The sequence below is a fragment of the Anguilla rostrata genome, chromosome 2 (assembly GCF_018555375.3).
Source record: "Anguilla rostrata isolate EN2019 chromosome 2, ASM1855537v3, whole genome shotgun sequence".
In the NCBI taxonomy this organism is placed as follows: Eukaryota; Metazoa; Chordata; class Actinopteri; order Anguilliformes; family Anguillidae; genus Anguilla; species Anguilla rostrata.
Genome location: NC_057934.1, coordinates 51,149,876 through 51,169,438, shown reverse-complemented (window position 1 = coordinate 51,169,438; position 19,563 = coordinate 51,149,876). Strand labels below are relative to the sequence as shown.

Genomic DNA, 19,563 nt, shown 5'->3' with positions numbered 1-19,563 from the left:
TTGTGGTGGTTCTTGAGCCTATAAACCCGCGTCTGGCGGTTGTGGTGTTTGGTTGTGGTGTTTGGATGTAGAGTCTAAGCGTGTGACTGGAGCCAGTGCTCTGCTACTTCCTCACAGGCTCCTCCACAGTGGCCTCCAAGTACGAGGAGCTGGAGTGTCTCTACGCGGCCGTGGGGAAGGTCATTTACGAGGGCCTCACAAACTACGAGAAAGCCACCAGCGCCAACCCAACGCAGCTGTTTGGTAAGGAACCCCAAAACATGATTCACTCAAGTATGTTTGTCTTCTGACAGCACGGCGTTGAAATCGCTTTGTATTCATGAAGCAGGACAGCCCCCTCACTGTTCAGATTTTATTTGTCCTTTTATTTGATGAGAACTGAACCTTGAAAATGTGTCTGCGGTGGCATAGCTCGTATTTTTTAGGAGGTGGATTAAACTGTTTGACAGTGCGTTGTAATGACTGTCTAGAGACCACTGTGCCTGCAACCAAACTGAAATGATCAGCGTAGTCAGAGGGGGAGTGCAGTCCTGCCACTTTAATGCATCATCCTCAAATCTGTGTAATTTAACCGAGTGTTACACTGTTTTGATACACATCAACATGAGTTCAGCTGTCACTGACGAGAGGAAAAAAGCGATAAAAATTTTTCTGTTTTTCCACTGAGATGGTTGTGTAGACGTGTTGCGTAAAGTCAAGGACAGCACATAATGGTGGATAGATTGACCAGGCCCCCCACCCCAATTTGTTGTGACCAGTTCAAGACTGATCTCAGCTGTGTGACTGCACAGTTAAAGACAGACATTATTTCTGATTTATTTATTTATTTATTTATTTATTTATTTATTGCACAAATGGACCAAGACTAAGCCTTTCTAAACACGCTGTCATAAGCCATCTTGAACCGAAGACCAAGATGGTCTCCTCGGGCGCAGGGTTGATCTTCATGCTGGACACTCTGGCCCAGAGTTAATGTCAGCTGAGCCCCTTTTGTTAACGTGTTCACCCGTCAGCAGAGGCATGTCTCCCATTTTGCTCGCTTTCCCTCTCGGCTGAGTTGAGCAGTCTGGCAGCGTGGGGTTGCACACCGCTCATGTGGACATCTTTCCAGGGGGTGACTTTATGCTTTTTAAAATAAACTACATTCGTGCCTCGGGCCAGATTGAGAGAGTCTGCGTTCTGTGTCTTTGTTCTCAGTGACTCAGAGTTCTTTTATTTCAGCCTCGCTCAAGTGGTCAGCTTTCATATTTATTAGCGTGCGTGTAACTGCCTGGCCTTGACTTCGGTGAGTGTCTGTGCCTGGCCTGATTATGGTGACCCTTCCCTCAGGGACGCTGATGATCCTGAAGTCTGCCTGCAGCTACAACTCCAGCTACATCGACCGGCTCATCTCCGTCTTCATGCGCTCTCTGCAGAAGATGGTGAGGGAGCACCTGAGCCCACAGGCCACCCCAGGGGCCACGGAGACGAGCACAGGTAGCCCCCGCGGCCAAACGCCAGCCGCCCGACAGAGCGCCCGTACCGCACACCCAGTCACACACGCCTGGCAAAACGCCCCTACCGCACACCCAGTCACACACGCCTGGAAAAACGCCCGTACCACACACCCAGTCCCACATGCCTGGCAAAACACCCGTACCACACACCCAGTCACACACGCCTGTACCGCACACCCAGTCACACACGCCTGGCAAAACGCCTGTACCGCACACCCAGTCACACACGCCTGTACCGCACACCCAGTCACACACGCCTGGCAAAACGCTTGTACCGCACACCCAGTCCCACACGCCTGGCAAAAAAGCCCCTACCGCACACCCAGTCACACACGCCTGGAAAAATGCCCGTACCGCACACCCAGTCCCACACGCCTGGCAAAACGCCCGTACCGCACACCCAGTCCCACACGCCTGGCAAAACTCCCGTACCACACACCCAGTCCCACACGCCTGGCAAAACTCCCGTACTGCACACCCAGTCCCACACGCCTGGCAAAACGCCCGTACCACACACCCAGTCCCGCACACCCTGGCATATCATTTTCAGGAGCGGAGTGTAAGTCCTCACGTTGTCCTAAAGGGGCGGTTTCCTCTGCTGCTGGCTCTGTGGACCGTCAGTGCGAGCGCACCGCTGGTTGTGCACAATGGCTCTCAGTGTGACTTTACAGAGACGGGGTGACATTTCAGCACGCTGACCTTAGTGCTGTTTGCTTGTCTGCGTGAGATTGCGGCCCCTGCGGATGTGTTCCCAGCCCCTCCGCAGAGCTCGCGTATCTGCCATCGCATTGTTGCCCGGCCCGCACAAAAGCCACCTTACAGAGGCTCACAATAGCGTCGGGGCGAGGGAGATGTGCTGGGGAGATATGCAGTTTCACTGGGAATGTTTCCCCGACTTGATTTCATGCCTTTATTGTCGAGTGTCTCTTAGCTGGAGGAAAAAAAGCTTTTCACCTTGAACCAGAAACAAAATGACAGTTGTAAACATGCGCTGAGGTTTTGACTTGCGGTGGCAACATTTGACCACTGGGTGCTGCAGGAAGACAGAGTAACATTTAGCAGAGGGCAGACTGGCATCTCTGGGCTGGGTGTAATTAAGCAGCAGTTATTGAATTGGAGAAGGAAAGTAGTGGCTGTTCTTGCAAATGTACTGAAGCCAAAGCACACACTGTCCTGACTCAGAATGATTCTGAGATGGTATCAGCGAACCAAACTCCTTGCAGTGGCTGTCATTTAGTATCTGAGCGAGTGGGTCCCAAACTCGCTTTCACACTGAATTAATGACAGGCTGACTGTCCGACTGACTCTTCTGAGAACGGTGAAGCCCTCAAGGCAAGCTTGAGAGGTTACAACGTTCAACATCGAAGGGCACCCAATGTTTGACCAATGTTACGAAATATTTCACTTTGAAAACAGCTGGTGTCAATCTTGGCCTTAAAACTTGCTTTCATCAAATCGGCCATGAAATGCTATCTGAGGTCTCTGGAAGTTTGCTCCGATTTTCTTTGAAATTGCGTAGTCCTCGAAGGCAGGATTATCTGGAAAAGCTATGTTGCAGTTGTCTGCAGTGCTCCTGTGTGTCTGTCCTTTTTGGGCGAGTGGGGTCTGCGGTGGTTGAAATTGGACTTCTCTCCTTTTCAGTGACCAGCGAGCTGGTGATGCTGAGCCTGGACCTGGTGAAGACCCGTCTGTCCGTCATGAACATGGAGATGAGGAAGAGCTTCATTCAGAGCATCCTCACCTCGCTCATCGAAAAGTCGCCCGACCCCAAGATCCTGCGAGCCGTGGTCAAGATAGTCGAGGAGTGGGTGAAGAACAACTCCCCCATGGCTGCCAACCAGGTGAAATTTCTCACCTTCACCAGGGTGCTTTTATCACCACAGCAAGGGTTCACTTTTTAAGGCTGCATTCCAGTGACTCACATTAACATTTAATTACTTACGCCATTCTGCTGTAAGTCCTCCTGTAAAGGTATTAGAACAAGCCTCAGGTGCATTTTCCTTCAAACATGTAATACTCGATTTAAACTCCTTTGGAAGTACTGCAGTTTTACATTTCACAGGGAACACTCTACAGTTAATGCTGTCTTCAGATTTGCCTCAGAAGTCATATTTGTTTACCCCATTTTGAAGAAAGCTTTGCGAAAGACAAACTGAAAAAAATAAGGTCAGTACAACAGTGCTGGCAGAAAGCAAGCATGTAGTAACAAAAAAGTTTTTGTTTTGGCAGAATTTATTTACTGACCTTCAGGCTGTTTTCCTTTTTCTTGTATAGATAGTTATACAGAGGACTCACCATTTAGACAAACATTTAAGCTCACATGGGACAAAATGACACACTCCTCTCTCAGGCCTCGAAGAAACCCACGCAGTGCAGTTTATCTCCTCTGTTCCACTACATTCTACAGCCTCAGTCTAAGAACGGTCCTGCTCATATCTCTACATTACCTGGTTGTACTATTAGAAATGAAAGCTGTACAGTGTGTGTCAAGGAAGAAAACCCAAAACCCAGAAGCCTTGCACTGAGGGGTTGACAGGGTGACCGGGATCAGGCTGTGTGGGGACGGTGGCAGAGAGATCATCAGGCAGAGTCAGGAGTTCAATTCCAAGGGAACTTTAACGCGAGCTCGGGGAAGAAGAGCGTTTCAGAGTTATGCTCAGGATGCTAATCGTTTGAAGGTTATCCTGGGTTACGAGATGTTTTGCAGCATTTTTGTTCTAATACTTTTTGCATCGTAATGAACAGTGGTTGGTCAGGATGGTTATTCATCTAAACAACGGTTAGTCAGGATAGCATTGCATCTCATCTCTCTAAGCGGCAGACATTGATTTGAAACGAGCGTGTGAGTTATTGGCAGGGGCTTATGAACACACATTGCAATCACTTTAGCTTGTGGTACCAGCATCTTCTGTTCATGAATGGGAGAACTAACAGGGAAAATCACTACCTTGCAGCAACGTGCAATATCACGTGCAGAAACAATGGTGGAAAAGAAACGGCAAAAATGAAGAGAGCGGCAGTCATTACCTTTCCTTCAGTCTGCGCGCAGCTGCTGGCCTTGTCTCTCCGTGCGTGAGAACAAAGACGTGTTAAACGGCCCTGTGCTGAATAACTGCGAGCTGCAAGTTCAAAATCAATTGGCAAACATCGTCAGAGGGAAGGGCTTTTTGTTTGATCGGCCTGTGATGCCTGTAAGAACCAGCAGCTCTTCTGAGTCTGGGTCCACCTGCACTAGCTGCGGAGTATGTGAGTCGGTTTGTAGCTCCGCAGGGGAGGGTCCGGCTGCAGCACGCTGGTTTCGTGCTTAAACTGGGCTGCCGACTGCTTCGGCGCTGCGGAGGTGAGCTCGGACCCAGGTGTGCCTGCTCCCAAACCCTGGGAGACGGGGCGTCTCTCTGAAGTGGGGAGGCGGGGAGAGGAGACGTATGCGGCTGGGTGGGGCCGCGGGGCCCCTCGCTACATTAAAGATAAATGGACTGAATCAATCAGCGCGTCTCTCCCTCTCTCTCTCTCCACAGATGCCCAATCTCAGGGAGAAGTCCATTCTGCTGGTGAAAATGATGACCTACATTGAGAAACGCTTTCCAGATGACCTTGAATTAAACGGCCAGTTCTTAGACCTCGTTAACTACGTCTACAGGTAATTACGGCAATTAATCACCGGGCGCGTTACGGGGCTGGGGCCCCGCGCAGGTGCGCTATCCGTCACCCCGGCGACGGGAGGCCGCCTCGTTCCGGCCCGGGGAGGTCCGAGGCGCGGCGGAGACGGGCGGGGGGGCGGGGGCAGCGTGGTGTGAGCCCGCCGGCTCGGCACCCCCGCCGGCGTCCACCCCGCCGGCCACCCCGCCGTCCCCTCCGCTCACCCGCCGTGTCTCCTGGCTGCCCCGCGGCGCCCCCTCGCACAGCGGGGCCCTGACCCCGCGCTCCCCATGTTGGTTTTGCACAGCGTTAAAGTCAGAGTGCGCTGCACTCTCGGGTAATGAGAGCCTTAAGAGGCTCCAGAAGAATAATGCAGAAATAATTGAGTTAGGTGTTTGGGGGATCTAACCAATTATTGTCCTGTAAGCTCTTCGCTGTTCCAGTCAGCCAATTTTATTTACCGTTAATTGTCACTATTTTCCGCTCGTGCCAAGGGCATTGGCACGCCACTCGGCATGGCTCGCCCAATCGCTGATCCCCTGGTCTCTCTGACTCCGCCCCCTTCCATTCCAGAGACGAGAGCCTCTCAGGAAGTGACATCACCTCCAAGCTGGAGCCGGCCTTCCTGTCTGGGCTGCGCTGCGCCCAGCCGCTCATCCGGGCCAAGTTCTTTGAAGTGTTCGACAGCTCCATGAAGCGGCGCGTCTTCGAGAGGCTGCTGTACATCTGCTGCTCCCAGAACTGGGAGGCCATGGGCAGCCACTTCTGGATCAAACAGTGCATTGAGGTACTTACCAGGGCTGTGCTGTGGAGCACACAGCAGGTGCTCGCTGTTTTCTCAGCCTCATCATTCTCTGTCATGATTGATTTAGGTTTTTTTTTGTTTAATGTGAGTAAATCAATGTAACACGAGCGTTATGTTTTGTGCTATTTTTGGAGTCGCTCGTTGCAAAGTACACTGTATTTACTCGTATTGGCAGAGAAATTGGCTACTTGCAGAATTTCTGTATTCAGTTTTTTATGCCCCGCATAAAAAGGCCCCTGCATTGTGTCCAAAAATCCACTTACTGTACAAGCCTGCTGTGACACTTCCCACAAGCATTGTGACGCGTGAGCGTTTATCTCCATGTCTGCGCGTGTCTGCGCGTGTCTGCGCGTGTCTGCGCGTGTCTGCGTGTGTCTGCGTGTGTCTGCGTGTGTCTGCGCGTGTCTGCGCGTGTCTGCGCGTGTCACCACGTCGCGCTCGACCGCCCCGCGTTGGAGCCGCTCAGCGTGCTGTGTAGGTTCCTTCAACACTTCAGCCCTTCGCTTTGCGTAGCGCGCCGGCTGACGAGCGTCTTCATAATGAGACTCGCGGCGGTAATTGGAACACGGCGAGCCCCCGGGCCGCGCGGCCGCCTCGGTCTCAGGGTCTCTCCGGACACGCCCCGCCTCGGTTTCAGGGCCTCTCCGGACACGCCCCGCCTCGGTTTCAGGGCCTCTCCGGACACGCCCCGCCTCGGTTTCAGGGCCTCTCCGGACACGCCCCGCCTCGGTTTCAGGGCCTCTCCGGACACGCCCCGCCTCGTTCTCCGCGCGTGGTGATTCGCGGCCCCCCCGGAGCCGTGGCCCACGCCGTGCCGCGGCCTCCTGCCGTCGGGGGCAGTTTACGCTAAACAAGATGGAATCCGTCTCCACCGCAGTCAGCGGAGCCGCCCGGCAGTTAATTATTAACGCTCCCGCGCGGGCGGCGTCCGGCGCGGGCACTTGAGTCACGCCACGCTGCAGTCTTATCGTTAGAGCGGCTGTTATTGTCTCACTCGCTCACACCAGCTCCATTCATCTCCCTGTGATAACAGGGTGGAGGGGGCCCTTTCTCCACCTGACGCCTGCCTCGGCTCGGCATTAGAGACTCCGCTGCGGTCGGAAACCAATCATTTCTCATTTCCTGCCGTAATTGGTCTGCAGATGAAAAGATGCAGTAATGTGTTTATTGTTTTTTTTGTTTTGCCGATGCTAAAGTATTTTTAAAAAAAGATTAATTTTCGGACGCCTTCGGCATGTGAACCAGGCCAGAGCGGTGGACCCACATGTTTATGCAGTGCCCGTATCCCGGTCGAATGTGTCGGGATGCAGCTGGAATAAAAAGCGTGATGGCGATGATTGCTGGGCTTTTGTCGAAGGGCTTTTTGACCTCCATTGATGCCTTACAGTATGAATACAACATAGGAGGATGGACACTCTCTTTAACCCTTGTCTTGCGCTCAGGTCAAAATAATGACCCTTTCTGAGTATAACAGCAGTGAAAACCCCCTCATTTTTTCAGCATGAAATTTGATGACTTTTCCTTGAGTGACCCTACCATTAGGAGAGGTTAAACATTTTTATAAAAGCAGTACACCATCAGGGTACAAAGATGGCTTATGTCTTATGAGTCTTTTTTAACCCTGCAGTTCAGAAGTCATAAAGTTAAGAAGTCAGGTGAAGCACCACTCCTCTATTACAGCAAAAAAAATCTATTATGATGTGTATTTTGTAGTAAAAATGAGTGGTGTAGACTGAAGAAATGCAGTCCGTCTGGACTGTGAAGTAGAGGCTTTTCACAGATGTATTGGCAGGTTGTTTCTGCGTTAAAAATGTTGATTTAGGGTTTAAAATTCAATGAAGAGGCTTTACCGCTGGGGGTCCAGTGAGGGTGACTCATTTTTGACTGTGTGGGCCTGGGGTGCATGCATAATGTATGGATAACACAAGGAGGTAAAACATGGCAAGTCGTTGAAAAGGTGATTTTCATGCCTTTATTTTGAAGTGAATTAAAAACTGTGTAGCCGTTCCAGCCGTTGCTATGACATACTCTTCAGATTAAAAGCGCTGTGTTTCGTCGGCTGCTTGATTGGCTGTTGGTCTGCTCTGCAGGGCTGAGCCCCAGCCCTGTGAACCCCAGTCAGCGTTGCTTGTGCTCTCGCGCTGCTGGCATTCAGAGGGCAGCTGCAGCCGAGCGGGGCGGGGGGCGTTCCGGGACCAGGCCCCGCCTCCCGCTCCTGGTCTGATGGTCGGATGTCTCTGTCCCCTCAGCTGCTGCTGGCAGTGTGCGAGAAGAACAGCGTCATCGGCACCAGCTGCCAGGGAGCCATGCTGCCATCCATCACCAACGTCATCAACCTCGCCGACAGCCACGACCGCGCCGCCTTCGCCATGGCAACGCACATCAAGCAGGAGCCGCGGGAGCGGGAGAACAGCGAGACCAAGGAGGAGGTGAGCCCCGATCCCCCCAGCAAGCGCCACCCCACTGTTAACACCGCCCGTCCACTCTGCTACCCCTGCCCCTCCCAAGTCACTGCGGGGCTCACCAATAGAGCAGCATCTGTCAGCGAGCACCCTGAGGGTCCGAGACTGCTTGCCAAGTGCGAGCCCCCCTGCATCTTTGAGGACCGATTGACCTGCCTTGCCGACGTGCATATTTAACCCCGTACATCTGATGGCCTGTTACAAATGCTGCAAACCTCAGGTTATAAGGTCCCTGACCGTCTGTTTTCAGATACGGTACATTAGCGGTTTATGCGTGCATGAGTAATCCATTATAAGACTCGGGATGAGGGAGATGAGGGGAAAAAAAAGAGGAAACAAACCACTTCCTGTGTGCCTTTTCAGCCGGGGCCCAGGTGGTGCATGAGAGCTTTCGAGTTGCTCTTACATGTGCAGTAGTGCCGCGAGCTTGCGCTGTTTGATTTGAGCTTCATCTTGAAGAGGCTCACAGCAGAGGGATCAATCGGGCCTCGTAGTGGCTGTGCTAATGGAACAAACCCATAAACTCTTCACCTGTGCTGCCTTCCTGGACTCAGCTGGAAACCAGCGCGCTGGTGGAGTGCTTGTTCTGCCCGGTTCTTCTTTATCTTTTTCTGCCAGGTTGAACTGGAACCACTTCCAATTTTCTGTGCAGAAAATATATATGTGCTTCTTGCAGCAAGAAGACATTTCTCCCAGAAATGAATTTTTCTGTACCGATAGGTAGTTGTGTTCAGTTGTTCGTTGTTAATACTTAGTCTCCTCTGATTGGCTGGGCTTGTGTGATGGCACAGATGGCTCTGTGAAATTACATTTATTGGAAACATAAACAAGGACAGCTAGCTTTTTGGTTTGGAGTTCATGGTGTCCTTTTTTCACTTTTTGTTGAAGCAAACCCCTCATGGTTTGAATGGGGACCTTGTCATAGTTGTATATTGTTTAAATTTCTTTTGTGTAGCATTGTTACAAGCCCTTGTTTTTTTTTCAAGTTCATGTTTTGATGATATTATCATTGACTGTTACGTTTATTAGAACAGTATACACATGGCAATGCATTTTCCCTCACCTCTGAGACTTACAGCACTGTGACCCCCTCCCTTCAGGATGTGGAGATTGACATTGAGCTGGCTCCGGGAGACCAGACCAGCATCTCCAAGACCAAGGAGCAGGCGGAGCGGGACGCTGGTAACCAGCTGCACATGCTGACCAACCGGCACGACAAGTTCCTGGACTCCCTGAGAGAGGTCAAGGTGAGCGGTGACCTTGAGATTGAGTGTCCGCGTGCTCCCTCCCCGCCTCAACGCCGGCTAATTCTGCTAGCGCTTCAGTCGCGGGCCTTTGATCTGATTAGCACCTAACCATTTACTCCTCGCTCACAGGTCGCCCGCGCATTGATTTCTGTTTAATCTAGGACACGGGAGCGTGTTGCATGCAACGCTCCCGCTGACTACAGATAAATGATTCGCTGGTCTCAGTTCAAAAAACCTGACCTGTCAGTGTGCCCAGAGGAATCTGTGCCATAACCTGTCTTATGAATATTCATTCACGTCTTTAAGCTCAAAGTGTCCTCCTCAGTTAATTTTCCTCTTTTGAGAATGTAATTAAAAGTCCTGAGTGTTGCTCTCTCCAATCTGTATTCATGTCGAAAGTGGTCTGTGGCAGATAGGAGGTGAAATTGCGCGCGTGCGTTTTAAATCAGGAAGGAGCCGGTCCGTTCTCACTCCTCACATCCTGAGCTAGTGTTCAGTTCGCATAATTCTTTAAATGTGAATTTAGAGGATTTAGAGATGCGTTAAGCAATCAAGGAATTGTTTCAAAGAAAATGATGGCTCTTGGTGTATCATTATTTAGGATTGCCCAGAAGTCGCATATGGGCATCTGCACTATGGTGATAACTGGAAATTCATATATATTTATTTGTTTGTTTTTTTCTTCCGTGGTGGCCCATAAGGCTTGAGATCTGTGACTCAGCTTATTTCACTCATTTCTGTGACTTTGAGGGGTAAAATAACTTCTGACCATAAAACACTGGCTTGGGGCTTGGGGTATGCTTGAAGTAGTTCAGTATTCTGGGACAAATGAGGCTTTACATTTTGGATGGAACAAGGACTTTGAATGAAACCACTGTGTTGCTGTTGATCTACAATGTTCTGATCATCGGCATTCTTAATCTTGTGAAATGTGTGTGTGTATGTGTGTGTCTGTCTGTCTGTGTGCTTGTGTGTGCGTGTGTGTGTGTCTGTCTGTCTGTTTGTGCTTGTGTGTGTGTGTGTGTGTATGTGTGTGTCTGTCTGTCTGTGTGTGCTTGTGTGCTTGTGTGTGTGTGTGTGTGTGTGTGTGTGTGTATGTGTGCGCGTGCGCGTGTGTCTGTATGTGTGTGTCTCCGTCTGTGTGCTTGTGCGTGTGTGTGTGTGTGTGTTGTTGTGTGTGTGTGTGTGTGTGTGTGTGTGTGTGTGTGTGTGTGTGTGTGTCTGTGTGTGTGTGTGTGTGTGCGCACGCTTGTTGACAGACGGGAGCCCTCCTGAATGCGCTGGTCCAGCTGTGCCACATCTCCACCCCCCTGGCAGAGAAGACCTGGATCCAGCTGTTCCCGCGGCTATGGAAGATCCTGTCTGACCGACAGCAGCATGTGAGCTCCAACACCAGCCCCCAACTCTCCTCACTTTACCAGAGAACTTCTTTCACACCCTTTGTGTCTCAAATGGCACATTTGACATCCCTATGCAAATCATGCCAGAATTTTAATGAGCCATATGTTGACATATTATATAAGTAATTGGGAGTTTATGTGATTGAAACTGATTACCGACAAGTGTTCTGCAGCCGCAAACACCGACAGAGGTTTAGAAAACAAAAGCTACAACAACCGTTTGCTAAAACGTGGCCTGATTTTCAGGCCTGTGAGGTAGCCCCTCCCATCCCACCCCACATTGAAAATGGGCTAACTCTGTTGGGGAAATGATACAAAAGGAAAAATGACCCCTTAATCATTTCTTTCCCCCATTGAAATGACAGGGAAAATGGCCCACCCAAAAAGTAGGGCACACGTTTATGCTAATGTAATTCTCTGCACCTCTGAGGCCAATGCTGTACTTTAGGAAATAATTCAGCGTATATTAAAGACCCAGGGAAAACACTGTGTGAGGTTGCCTTTGGAATTCACATGTCACAGTAATGAACAGCGCGTGTCAGTTGTCTACACCTGTATTGAAACAAAGGCTCCGGCGAAAATGTAAGGGGGAGAAAAGACCTCGGCAAAACCAATCCTCCATTTCCCCGGCTTTGTTTGTTTTGTTTGATTTGTGAGCCTGTCTCAAAGAGCTGTTTAAGGGTATCCCTGTTTGCCCAGGATAAGAACCACAATTTGTGCATCACTAAGTTAATTATGGGCTGTATTGGCGTGTGCAGGAATTGGTCGGTCCTGAAAATGAAGGCTGTTATTCAAAATGAAGCCTGGAATACATTAGCTTCGGCTTCTGTCGGAAAGCCTATTTTTAAGCAATGAAGCATGGTGCTAAGAATTACTGCTGTGCACGTAGGATTTACTGCTTCCTGTGCTTTTTACCTGTTAAGCTGAAATGGTACCTCTGCACCGAGGCAGTGCTCTGTGTCAAACCATTAAACTACAGAAGCCAAACAGATTTTTGAATGCTTTTATTTCCTTATGTTTGTTTTTAGGTTTTCTGCAAATGGTCCTTTTAGTTGGTCTTAATGTTAGCCTTTTCAGTATTTCAGTTTTACGTCCTTGTAAAGTTGCATTAGTAGAGCTGCGGCCGCATTGCATTGCTGGGTTTCTCGCTGGAACACGGCGTCTGAAGTTCCTGTCTCTGCCCCTCCCTCGCTCGCTGGCAGTCCCTTTCCGGAGAGATGAGCCCCTTCCTGTGCAGCGGCAGCCACCAGGCCCAGAGGGACTGCCAGCCCAGCGCCCTCAACTGCTTCGTGGAGGCCATGTCGCAGTGCGTGCCGCCCATCCCCATCCGGCCCTGCGTGCTCAAGTACCTGGGCAAGACGCACAACCTGTGGCTGCGCTCCACGCTCATGCTGGAGCAGCAGGCCTTCGAGAAGGGCCTGAGCCTGCACATCAAGCCCAAGCAGAGCACCGAGTTCTACGAGCAGGAGAGCATCACGCCCCCGCAGCAGGTGAGCGCCTCCCCCAGCTCTGCTGCTCGCTCGCGGGTTTTCTCCAGAGACCGCCCCAGAGCCTGCTGGGTTACGGGGGGGAACATCGCGGGTGGGCGAGCGCGCGTGCGCTCCCGTGGGTCACTCCCGTTTGCTGGCTCCTCAGGAGATCCTGGACTCGCTGGCGGAGCTGTACTCACTGCTGCAGGAGGAGGACATGTGGGCGGGCCTGTGGCAGAAGCGCTGCAAGTTTCCCGAGACCAGCACCGCCATCGCCTTCGAGCAGCACGGCTTCTTTGAGCAGGTTAGCGCGCCGGCCGCGGCGATGAGCGGCAGAGCGGGGGAGGACCTGCGTCGGTCCCGGGCCTATGCACCCTGGTAGTCTTTAGACTAGACATTCTTTTACTTTCGAGCAGACAGAGACGTAGGATCAAATACGGCTTCTTCTGTGGATCAGGAGCTATGTGGAGTGCCGCTGGGGACCTCAGGTTAGGTTCCACCCACGGCTGTGTCAGAGTACCGCAGTGACTCTGCTCTGACTGTGCAGTATGGACTGCGTAGTGTGGCTAACCAGCGCTCTTTTCCTGACCCGAGTGGGGATTTTGTCGTTTTGTGCTTTCAGGCGCAGGAGAGCTACGAGAAGGCGATGGAGAAGGCGCGCAAGGAACATGAGAGGAACAACGCGTCCCCCGCCATCTTCCCCGAGTACCAGCTGTGGGAGGATCACTGGATCCGGTGAGGAGTCTTATCTGTGTCCTTAGGAGAGGGTCACTGGCACTGGCACAATCTAATGTTAGGTTTTGAGCTAATTTAGAAATACGCTGTGCTTTTCATTATTGTGTCTGCCTTTGATGCTTTCTGTAGTGAATTTTTACTCCAGTTGAAGCCTAATAAGGACATAAATTGGGATAAAAAAATGGCCTCATTATCTGAGTGAGCTGATAATGGCAGGCTCAATGGGACTTGAACTAGGGAGAGCTGACATTAGCTCCTGCGCTCAGAATCCCCCGTCCTGCTGTGGGCAGGACCCTGTGCATGACAGTGCTAACCGTGCGCGAATCTTTCTGCTCTCCCCAGCTGCTCCAAGGAGCTGAACCAGTGGGAGCCATTGACCGAGTACGGCCAGTCCAAGGGCCACACCAACCCATACCTGGTGCTGGAGTGCGCCTGGAGGGTGTCCAACTGGGCCGCCATGAAGGAGGCGCTGGTGCAGGTAGCGTTGGTGTGGCAGGGAGAACCCAGCTTTTAAAGAGCATCCAGAGTCCTTAAGCTGTCAGAGCCTTCAGCCACTTGATCGCTGTCCATTACGTGGACTGAAGTCAATACAAACATGACACGCAAGTCGCAGCCCAGGGTGAAAATCTATGATTGCAAGTGCGGAGAGCAAGTGACCCCCATGCATACGCGTTTTAGAAATCGTGGTGTGAATTCTCTGCCATTTTGCAAAACAAAGGGAATGTAGATACGGTGCGAGTGTGATATCCTCATCCCTGCTGGGGAGGGCAACACATAATAAGCACAATTCAGCGCTTACAGCTTCCAGAGCCGGCGCTCCGGAGAGAGATAAAAAGCCATCGGCACGTAAACGTCACAGAATCCTGAAGGTCATGGAGCGTGTGTTTGTGTCCTGGGGAGAGTGCAATCTGTTTAAACGCCGTTCCCCGGTGTCTCTTGAGCAATGGTGAAGGGCTGGCTGTATCCCGGGGTCTCTGCAGGAGCAGCCGGCTGTGGACAGTAGGGGGTGGACGGCAGAGGAGGGGGCAACATACAAACCCCGGCCATTTACACAAGGCGCGCGCTGTTGATACTCCCATCCATTATCTGTAGCGTGTGTGCATTTATTTTCCCTAAGGCTAGTGCGTGGAGGACACCCACGCCGCAAGAACACTGGCTTTCCGTTGAGAGGTTAATTCGTCTGGCCGAGCTTTTTTAGCCAGGAGAAGGGCCGAAGGAAACGACCTGAGAGGAAGCGGCGAAAGAACGCGCCGGTAACAGATGCGCTCTAAACGCTCAGCTTCTTCAAGGAGACTGGGAAAGGCATCCATTGAGGTCTCTGCCTAAGGTGACACCTAATTAAATTGTCCACCGCTGCAGCTCCCCCAGCCCTCCCTCCGCCCGCCGTTTGCATCTAATATTTACGGATCCGTCCTTGAATAATTGCTCAAACATCTGCCGGGAAGCGATTTGTTTTCAGAGACAGGCCGCCCGCTACTCGCAAGCAATGGCTGTGAGGAAGTTTAAATGTCCCGGCTTTCAATTAAAGCAGAGCCGATAAGGCCAGCGCATCTCGGGGATATTCATCAATTGCCAGCAGTGATAAGTGTGCGTTGACTGATCACTGTAATTACGCGTCTCGCGTAGGCGCGTTGCACAAGTTTTACAACCCAGCTGTTGAGACTTTTTTCCAGTTTCTACCGCGCGCAGCGATCTTAACTGAAAAAGAAGCCTGGTGTTGAGTCCCTTTTTTTCCTCACATGACAGTCCCAGTTTTGTAAGAGAAAAAGTCTGAATACATCTGTTGGGGAAAAGCTGTAGATGCTATTAGGGTACATTTGGAACGTACACCCAAAGAAGAGTTTGATGGGTACATAAAATTCACCTTCATTCAGTACTGTGTAATGTAATGTGAATGAATGGGTAACAGGACTTTACCTACAGAGCTGAGATAGGACCCCGATCTTGAAAAATGGCATAACATTAAAAGCAGTCCTTATACACGACCGTACAGGTCAACATGGATCATGCCTTGTTTCTTTTCATAGTTGCAAATACACAAGCAGTTCTTTAGCCAGCGAGGCTGCGATGGCTCGGAGAGGTTGTCTTGATTGATGTTTATTTTGTTCAGTTCTCTTGTTTTGTCTTTACCTGCACAAATCATTGTGCTTTTTTTCGGTGTGCTGTTAGCAGGTGCCAGCCTGGTACAGGCTCTGATTTATGGCAGTTATGGGCCTGGAGGTCGAGCTGCATTATGAAGCAGCTTTGCCTTTTTTTATTTATTTATTTGTTTAATATCCAGACACAACGTAGAAGAAAGCCTCTGGTGACACATTTTGTTGTTGTCCCTTTGCCCGCTGTAACCTGAAACTTGCAGCTATTAACATCCTTGCTCTGATCCCCAGTGCACTGTCAGCACCCCAGAGGAAAGCAGTCCGATCTCATGCAAGACAGAGTACATCAATACACACCCCCCCCCCCCACGCATACACACACACACACAAACACACATGCATGCACACACACACACATGCACATGCACACACAAACATGCACGCATGCCCACACTCTCTGTTTGGCGGGTGGAGCTAAGCTGTGTCTGTGTCTCGTGTTTGGCAGGTGGAGCTCAGCTGTCCTAAGGAGATGGCCTGGAAGGTGAACATGCACCGGGGATACCTGGCCATATGCCACCCAGAGGAGCAGCAGCTCAACTTCATAGAGCGGCTGGTGGAGATGGCGAGCAGCCTGGCCATCCGTGAGTGGAGGAGGCTGCCGCACATCGTGTCCCATGTCCACACGCCCCTGCTCCAGGTGAGCAGACTGCCCGCTAAATAAAGCACACTGTGACAGTTGAGTTTATGACCCGCAAAAAAAAAAAAAAACTGAAATCATGGGGGCCAATCGCAAAGGTTACATTAGCAAAAAATAAGCTTCTGTAAATACCAGGACGAGTGAGACAAAAAAAAGTCTTAATTACCTCAAAATACTAATGGGTTTGCTCCGCGGTTAAAAAAGTTAAAACTCGCATGGCCGCTACTAGCTGGACTCAAGCCCTAAATCTCTGGATTAATGTTTGGATGCTTTACAGCTGCTACTGAGCAGCACATTTCAGATTCGGAGAGGTAGTATCTTGATGAATGTATCTCAGAGCATTAAGGACAAATACACACTGAGACACAAGTCTGCTGAAATAAGCTCCATTTTAAAACATGACAGCCATGTTTCTGTTGAACACAAACTTGGCTTTATGCCGTCTTCAAGTGAATAAATGAAATACGCATTGAGGATGTCTGCATGAGCTAGACTTGAACCCAGATATTAGCAGCTGGGGGTCAATCATATTGAGGCCTAAGCAGTGTGTTCTGCAGCAGCAACTAGAAATAAAAAGTGTTGCAGTAGGTGACATAGCTACTTTTTTATGTTGTAGTTATTGTTTGCTAATGCATGACAGTGTATTAATATTTATTCTTTTATTTTTTTGTTGAAGCTGCAGCTTCTTTTTAAGTGTTGAGGTATTGAGGAAAAAGTGGTTTTAATCAGACCAATTCTTCAGCAGAAAATAATTTTAAAACATTTTGTGAAGGTTGAAGGTACAATTACCTGGAGTGTCTACATTTAAAAAATTTCCTTTGTGTTCAGGATAATTCAGGGTGTTTCAAGCTGATAGGACCATACCGGTCAGTACTACAGTTCTGCATTCAGATATTTTTCAAATATTTCCAAATCGTGTCAAATTTAAGAAAATTATATGTCCTTGAGGCAAAGTTTTTTCGATTGAAGGAGAGAAATTTGGAATTCTTTTCAATATAGACTGGGTCAAAATGGTTAAGATTTATAAACTTTCAGTTTTTAAACCTTTTCGCCTTTTTGGCAATATTTTCAAGGCATATGTTTGATGTGGTCACCCACAGTCCCAAGTTTTCAAGTACCCCTGTAGGAGTAAATTTAAAGGAAAATAAATAAAATTATGAGAAATACTAGAATGAAAACGTGAAAGATCCAGCATTCGAGTGGCTGCAGGAGATTTGTTTTTTAATTTCTAATTATTTAAATGTGTGGGACTTTTGCATGTCAGTGAATGCTGTTCATTGTATACTTTGAGCTGCAACTGCTTTGAACAACAGCCTTTTAAAGTTCAGCCACAGTTTTCAAATGTCAAATTCCATAGCTGTCATTGCATAAAGATCATATAGGGAAGAATTTGTGCAGCTGATCAACACATCTTGAACTTAACAGACTTAACATTTTGAAAGTCTTGTTCTATGACGCATGATCTAAAGACCAATAAAAGGCTTTCTTTCAGCATGCTGGCACGACATTGCAATAGATAAAAACATGAATCTGGCCATTCCACCATCTGTAAAACACAGTTTTCAAGCCAGCATCATTATTGGTTGTCTTGGTAACCATTACAGGTTGGGAAAGACCCATTATCGGTGTAGCTTGCAGGTCGTTAACAACTTTATTATAGCCAGCTGTCTCTGTGCTTGCTAATGAACCCATTTATTTTCCTTTCTGCTGTCCGCCTTAGCCGCTACTACAGTACAGACATGTTCATGCTTTCATAAAGCTCCTCACCGTTCCTCGAGTGCATCTCTGTCACGTGGGGGATCACCACCTTCCCCATCGGCCCACAAAACATCATTTACGCCAGAAATATTATGTTCCCAGGTTGTGGCCCGTCCTAACCTAGCCTAGTCCTGCTTAACATTAGCCAAAGTAAATTACAAGATCAAAAAATGTGGAATAGTTATTATGTTAGACTTTTTGTTTTAAGTCCAGCTGCACCTTTTATATTAAAAGTAAAACAGAATGCGGCGCTATTGTTTTTGTATTGATTACTTGTGCAGCAGTTTGGGGCCCAGTTTTATCAAATCGCCTCTTAACCAAAACGTTCAAATTCCACTCATCTCCAGTGTCCCGACACCCAGATCTCTGTCAGGTGTCTATTTTCAGAGGGCTCTCTCAAATTGCCATGCAGCGAAGCGTCTGGTGTGTTGCGTTCTTCCACCAAACGTCCCACGCGCGCATGACTTTCAGCGGCCTGTCACTCAGCGCGGGAGGAAGTGTGATGTCCACAAATTCAGTAAAATTTGAAACGATAAATGTTTTACGAGAGCTGTTATTTTGCTCAGTGAAAGCGGAGACTCAAAATCGATATACGGACTGCACCCCTGCTTGAGATTCCTCTGGCAGTTCTTCCATAATCCCCTCCCACTCCATCATTTTCACAAACCTGCTTATCAAGCCCAACAGAGAGAGTCTGAATCACGGCTGGGGTAGTCTCGTGTATTAAAAGGATTAGGACCAAGAAATAAATAAGAAATAATGATTGGAACTGGCAAAAAAATACTGAGACAGTCTTTTAAATAATTAGCTAAGTGGGTCATAATGTTTCTCTCAAGAATATGTCTTTGATTGAGTATGCGCTCTGGCAAAAAATAGTCTCCCCTGTAATGTTGTCTTTCACCTCAAGGACAGCAGAGGTAACGTTGACTAAACCGTCGGTGTTTTCAGTAGGACCGCTTTTATTGAAATTCATTGTGGACGCTGAGGCCCGCGAGCCTGACACCTGGGCCGCCCGCGTAATCAGCACAGGCACAATGGACCGTCTGTGAATTGATGTCCGGCGTGCTGGACGCGGCGGAACAGTGACTCAGCACGTCACCCAGGGCCTGTCAGGCTTGTGTTGGGTTTACACACGGGACAGTCATCCCCCACTGCCCCCCCCCCCCTCCCCCCAGACACGCAGCGTAGACGCTTCCCTCTTGTTGCCTGCTTTCATTCTTATCGCTTGACTCGGGGCATAAACTCTGTTTGTCACTCCAATTAGTGAGGCTGTAAAAGTGTCTTTGCGGTTCAAGTGGTGGGCATTGATCAGAGCTTTTGTTTTAGGAGAGCGAGGCACCGTTGAGATCATCAGCCGCACGGGCTCCTGGGACGGTTTGAAGCGCTGTCACACTTCTCACGTGGTTCCGTCGCAGATGTCCGATACGTTAGGGTCGGCTTTAATGCGTTAGGCTTGGTGTTGTATAATATTTATTGAGTGCATCTGCAATTTAGAGAGCCGTTTTAGAGCTTGTTCTGCTGAACCAGTCTGGTTCCCCTGCTAATGAGGCCTGTCGCACACCCGTACTTTTAAGTATCTGTTTTTAACTGTCTCTAGTATAAAAGCTCACAAGTCTGGCAATAACAGTATATTTCCTCCAGAAAATCTATGATCACTTGGAGGCAAACCAGGCTGTTGATGTACTTCAATTAAGGCAAAAAAAGTGCTTGTTCATGGGCACATTTGTTAATTCTAGATCTGCTAAAACTGCAACAGTTACTT

General features: G+C 49.4%; 1 protein-coding gene across 3 annotated transcripts in view; it reads left to right on the top strand.

Annotated features, from left to right (window-relative positions):
- trrap (transformation/transcription domain-associated protein) overlaps positions 1–19,563 on the top strand; it is a 98,016-nt gene that overhangs the window by 42,638 nt on the left and 35,815 nt on the right. For all 3 annotated transcript variants that reach the window (XM_064322899.1, XM_064322897.1, XM_064322898.1), the window contains 13 exons: positions 118–243; positions 1,330–1,476; positions 3,138–3,337; positions 5,015–5,136; positions 5,709–5,922; positions 8,190–8,369; positions 9,503–9,649; positions 10,909–11,028; positions 12,252–12,539; positions 12,685–12,822; positions 13,141–13,253; positions 13,596–13,731; positions 15,852–16,043. In XM_064322899.1, coding sequence (XP_064178969.1) covers positions 118–243; positions 1,330–1,476; positions 3,138–3,337; positions 5,015–5,136; positions 5,709–5,922; positions 8,190–8,369; positions 9,503–9,649; positions 10,909–11,028; positions 12,252–12,539; positions 12,685–12,822; positions 13,141–13,253; positions 13,596–13,731; positions 15,852–16,043 — 2,123 coding nt within the window. The remainder of the gene's footprint in view (positions 1–117; positions 244–1,329; positions 1,477–3,137; positions 3,338–5,014; positions 5,137–5,708; positions 5,923–8,189; positions 8,370–9,502; positions 9,650–10,908; positions 11,029–12,251; positions 12,540–12,684; positions 12,823–13,140; positions 13,254–13,595; positions 13,732–15,851; positions 16,044–19,563) is intronic.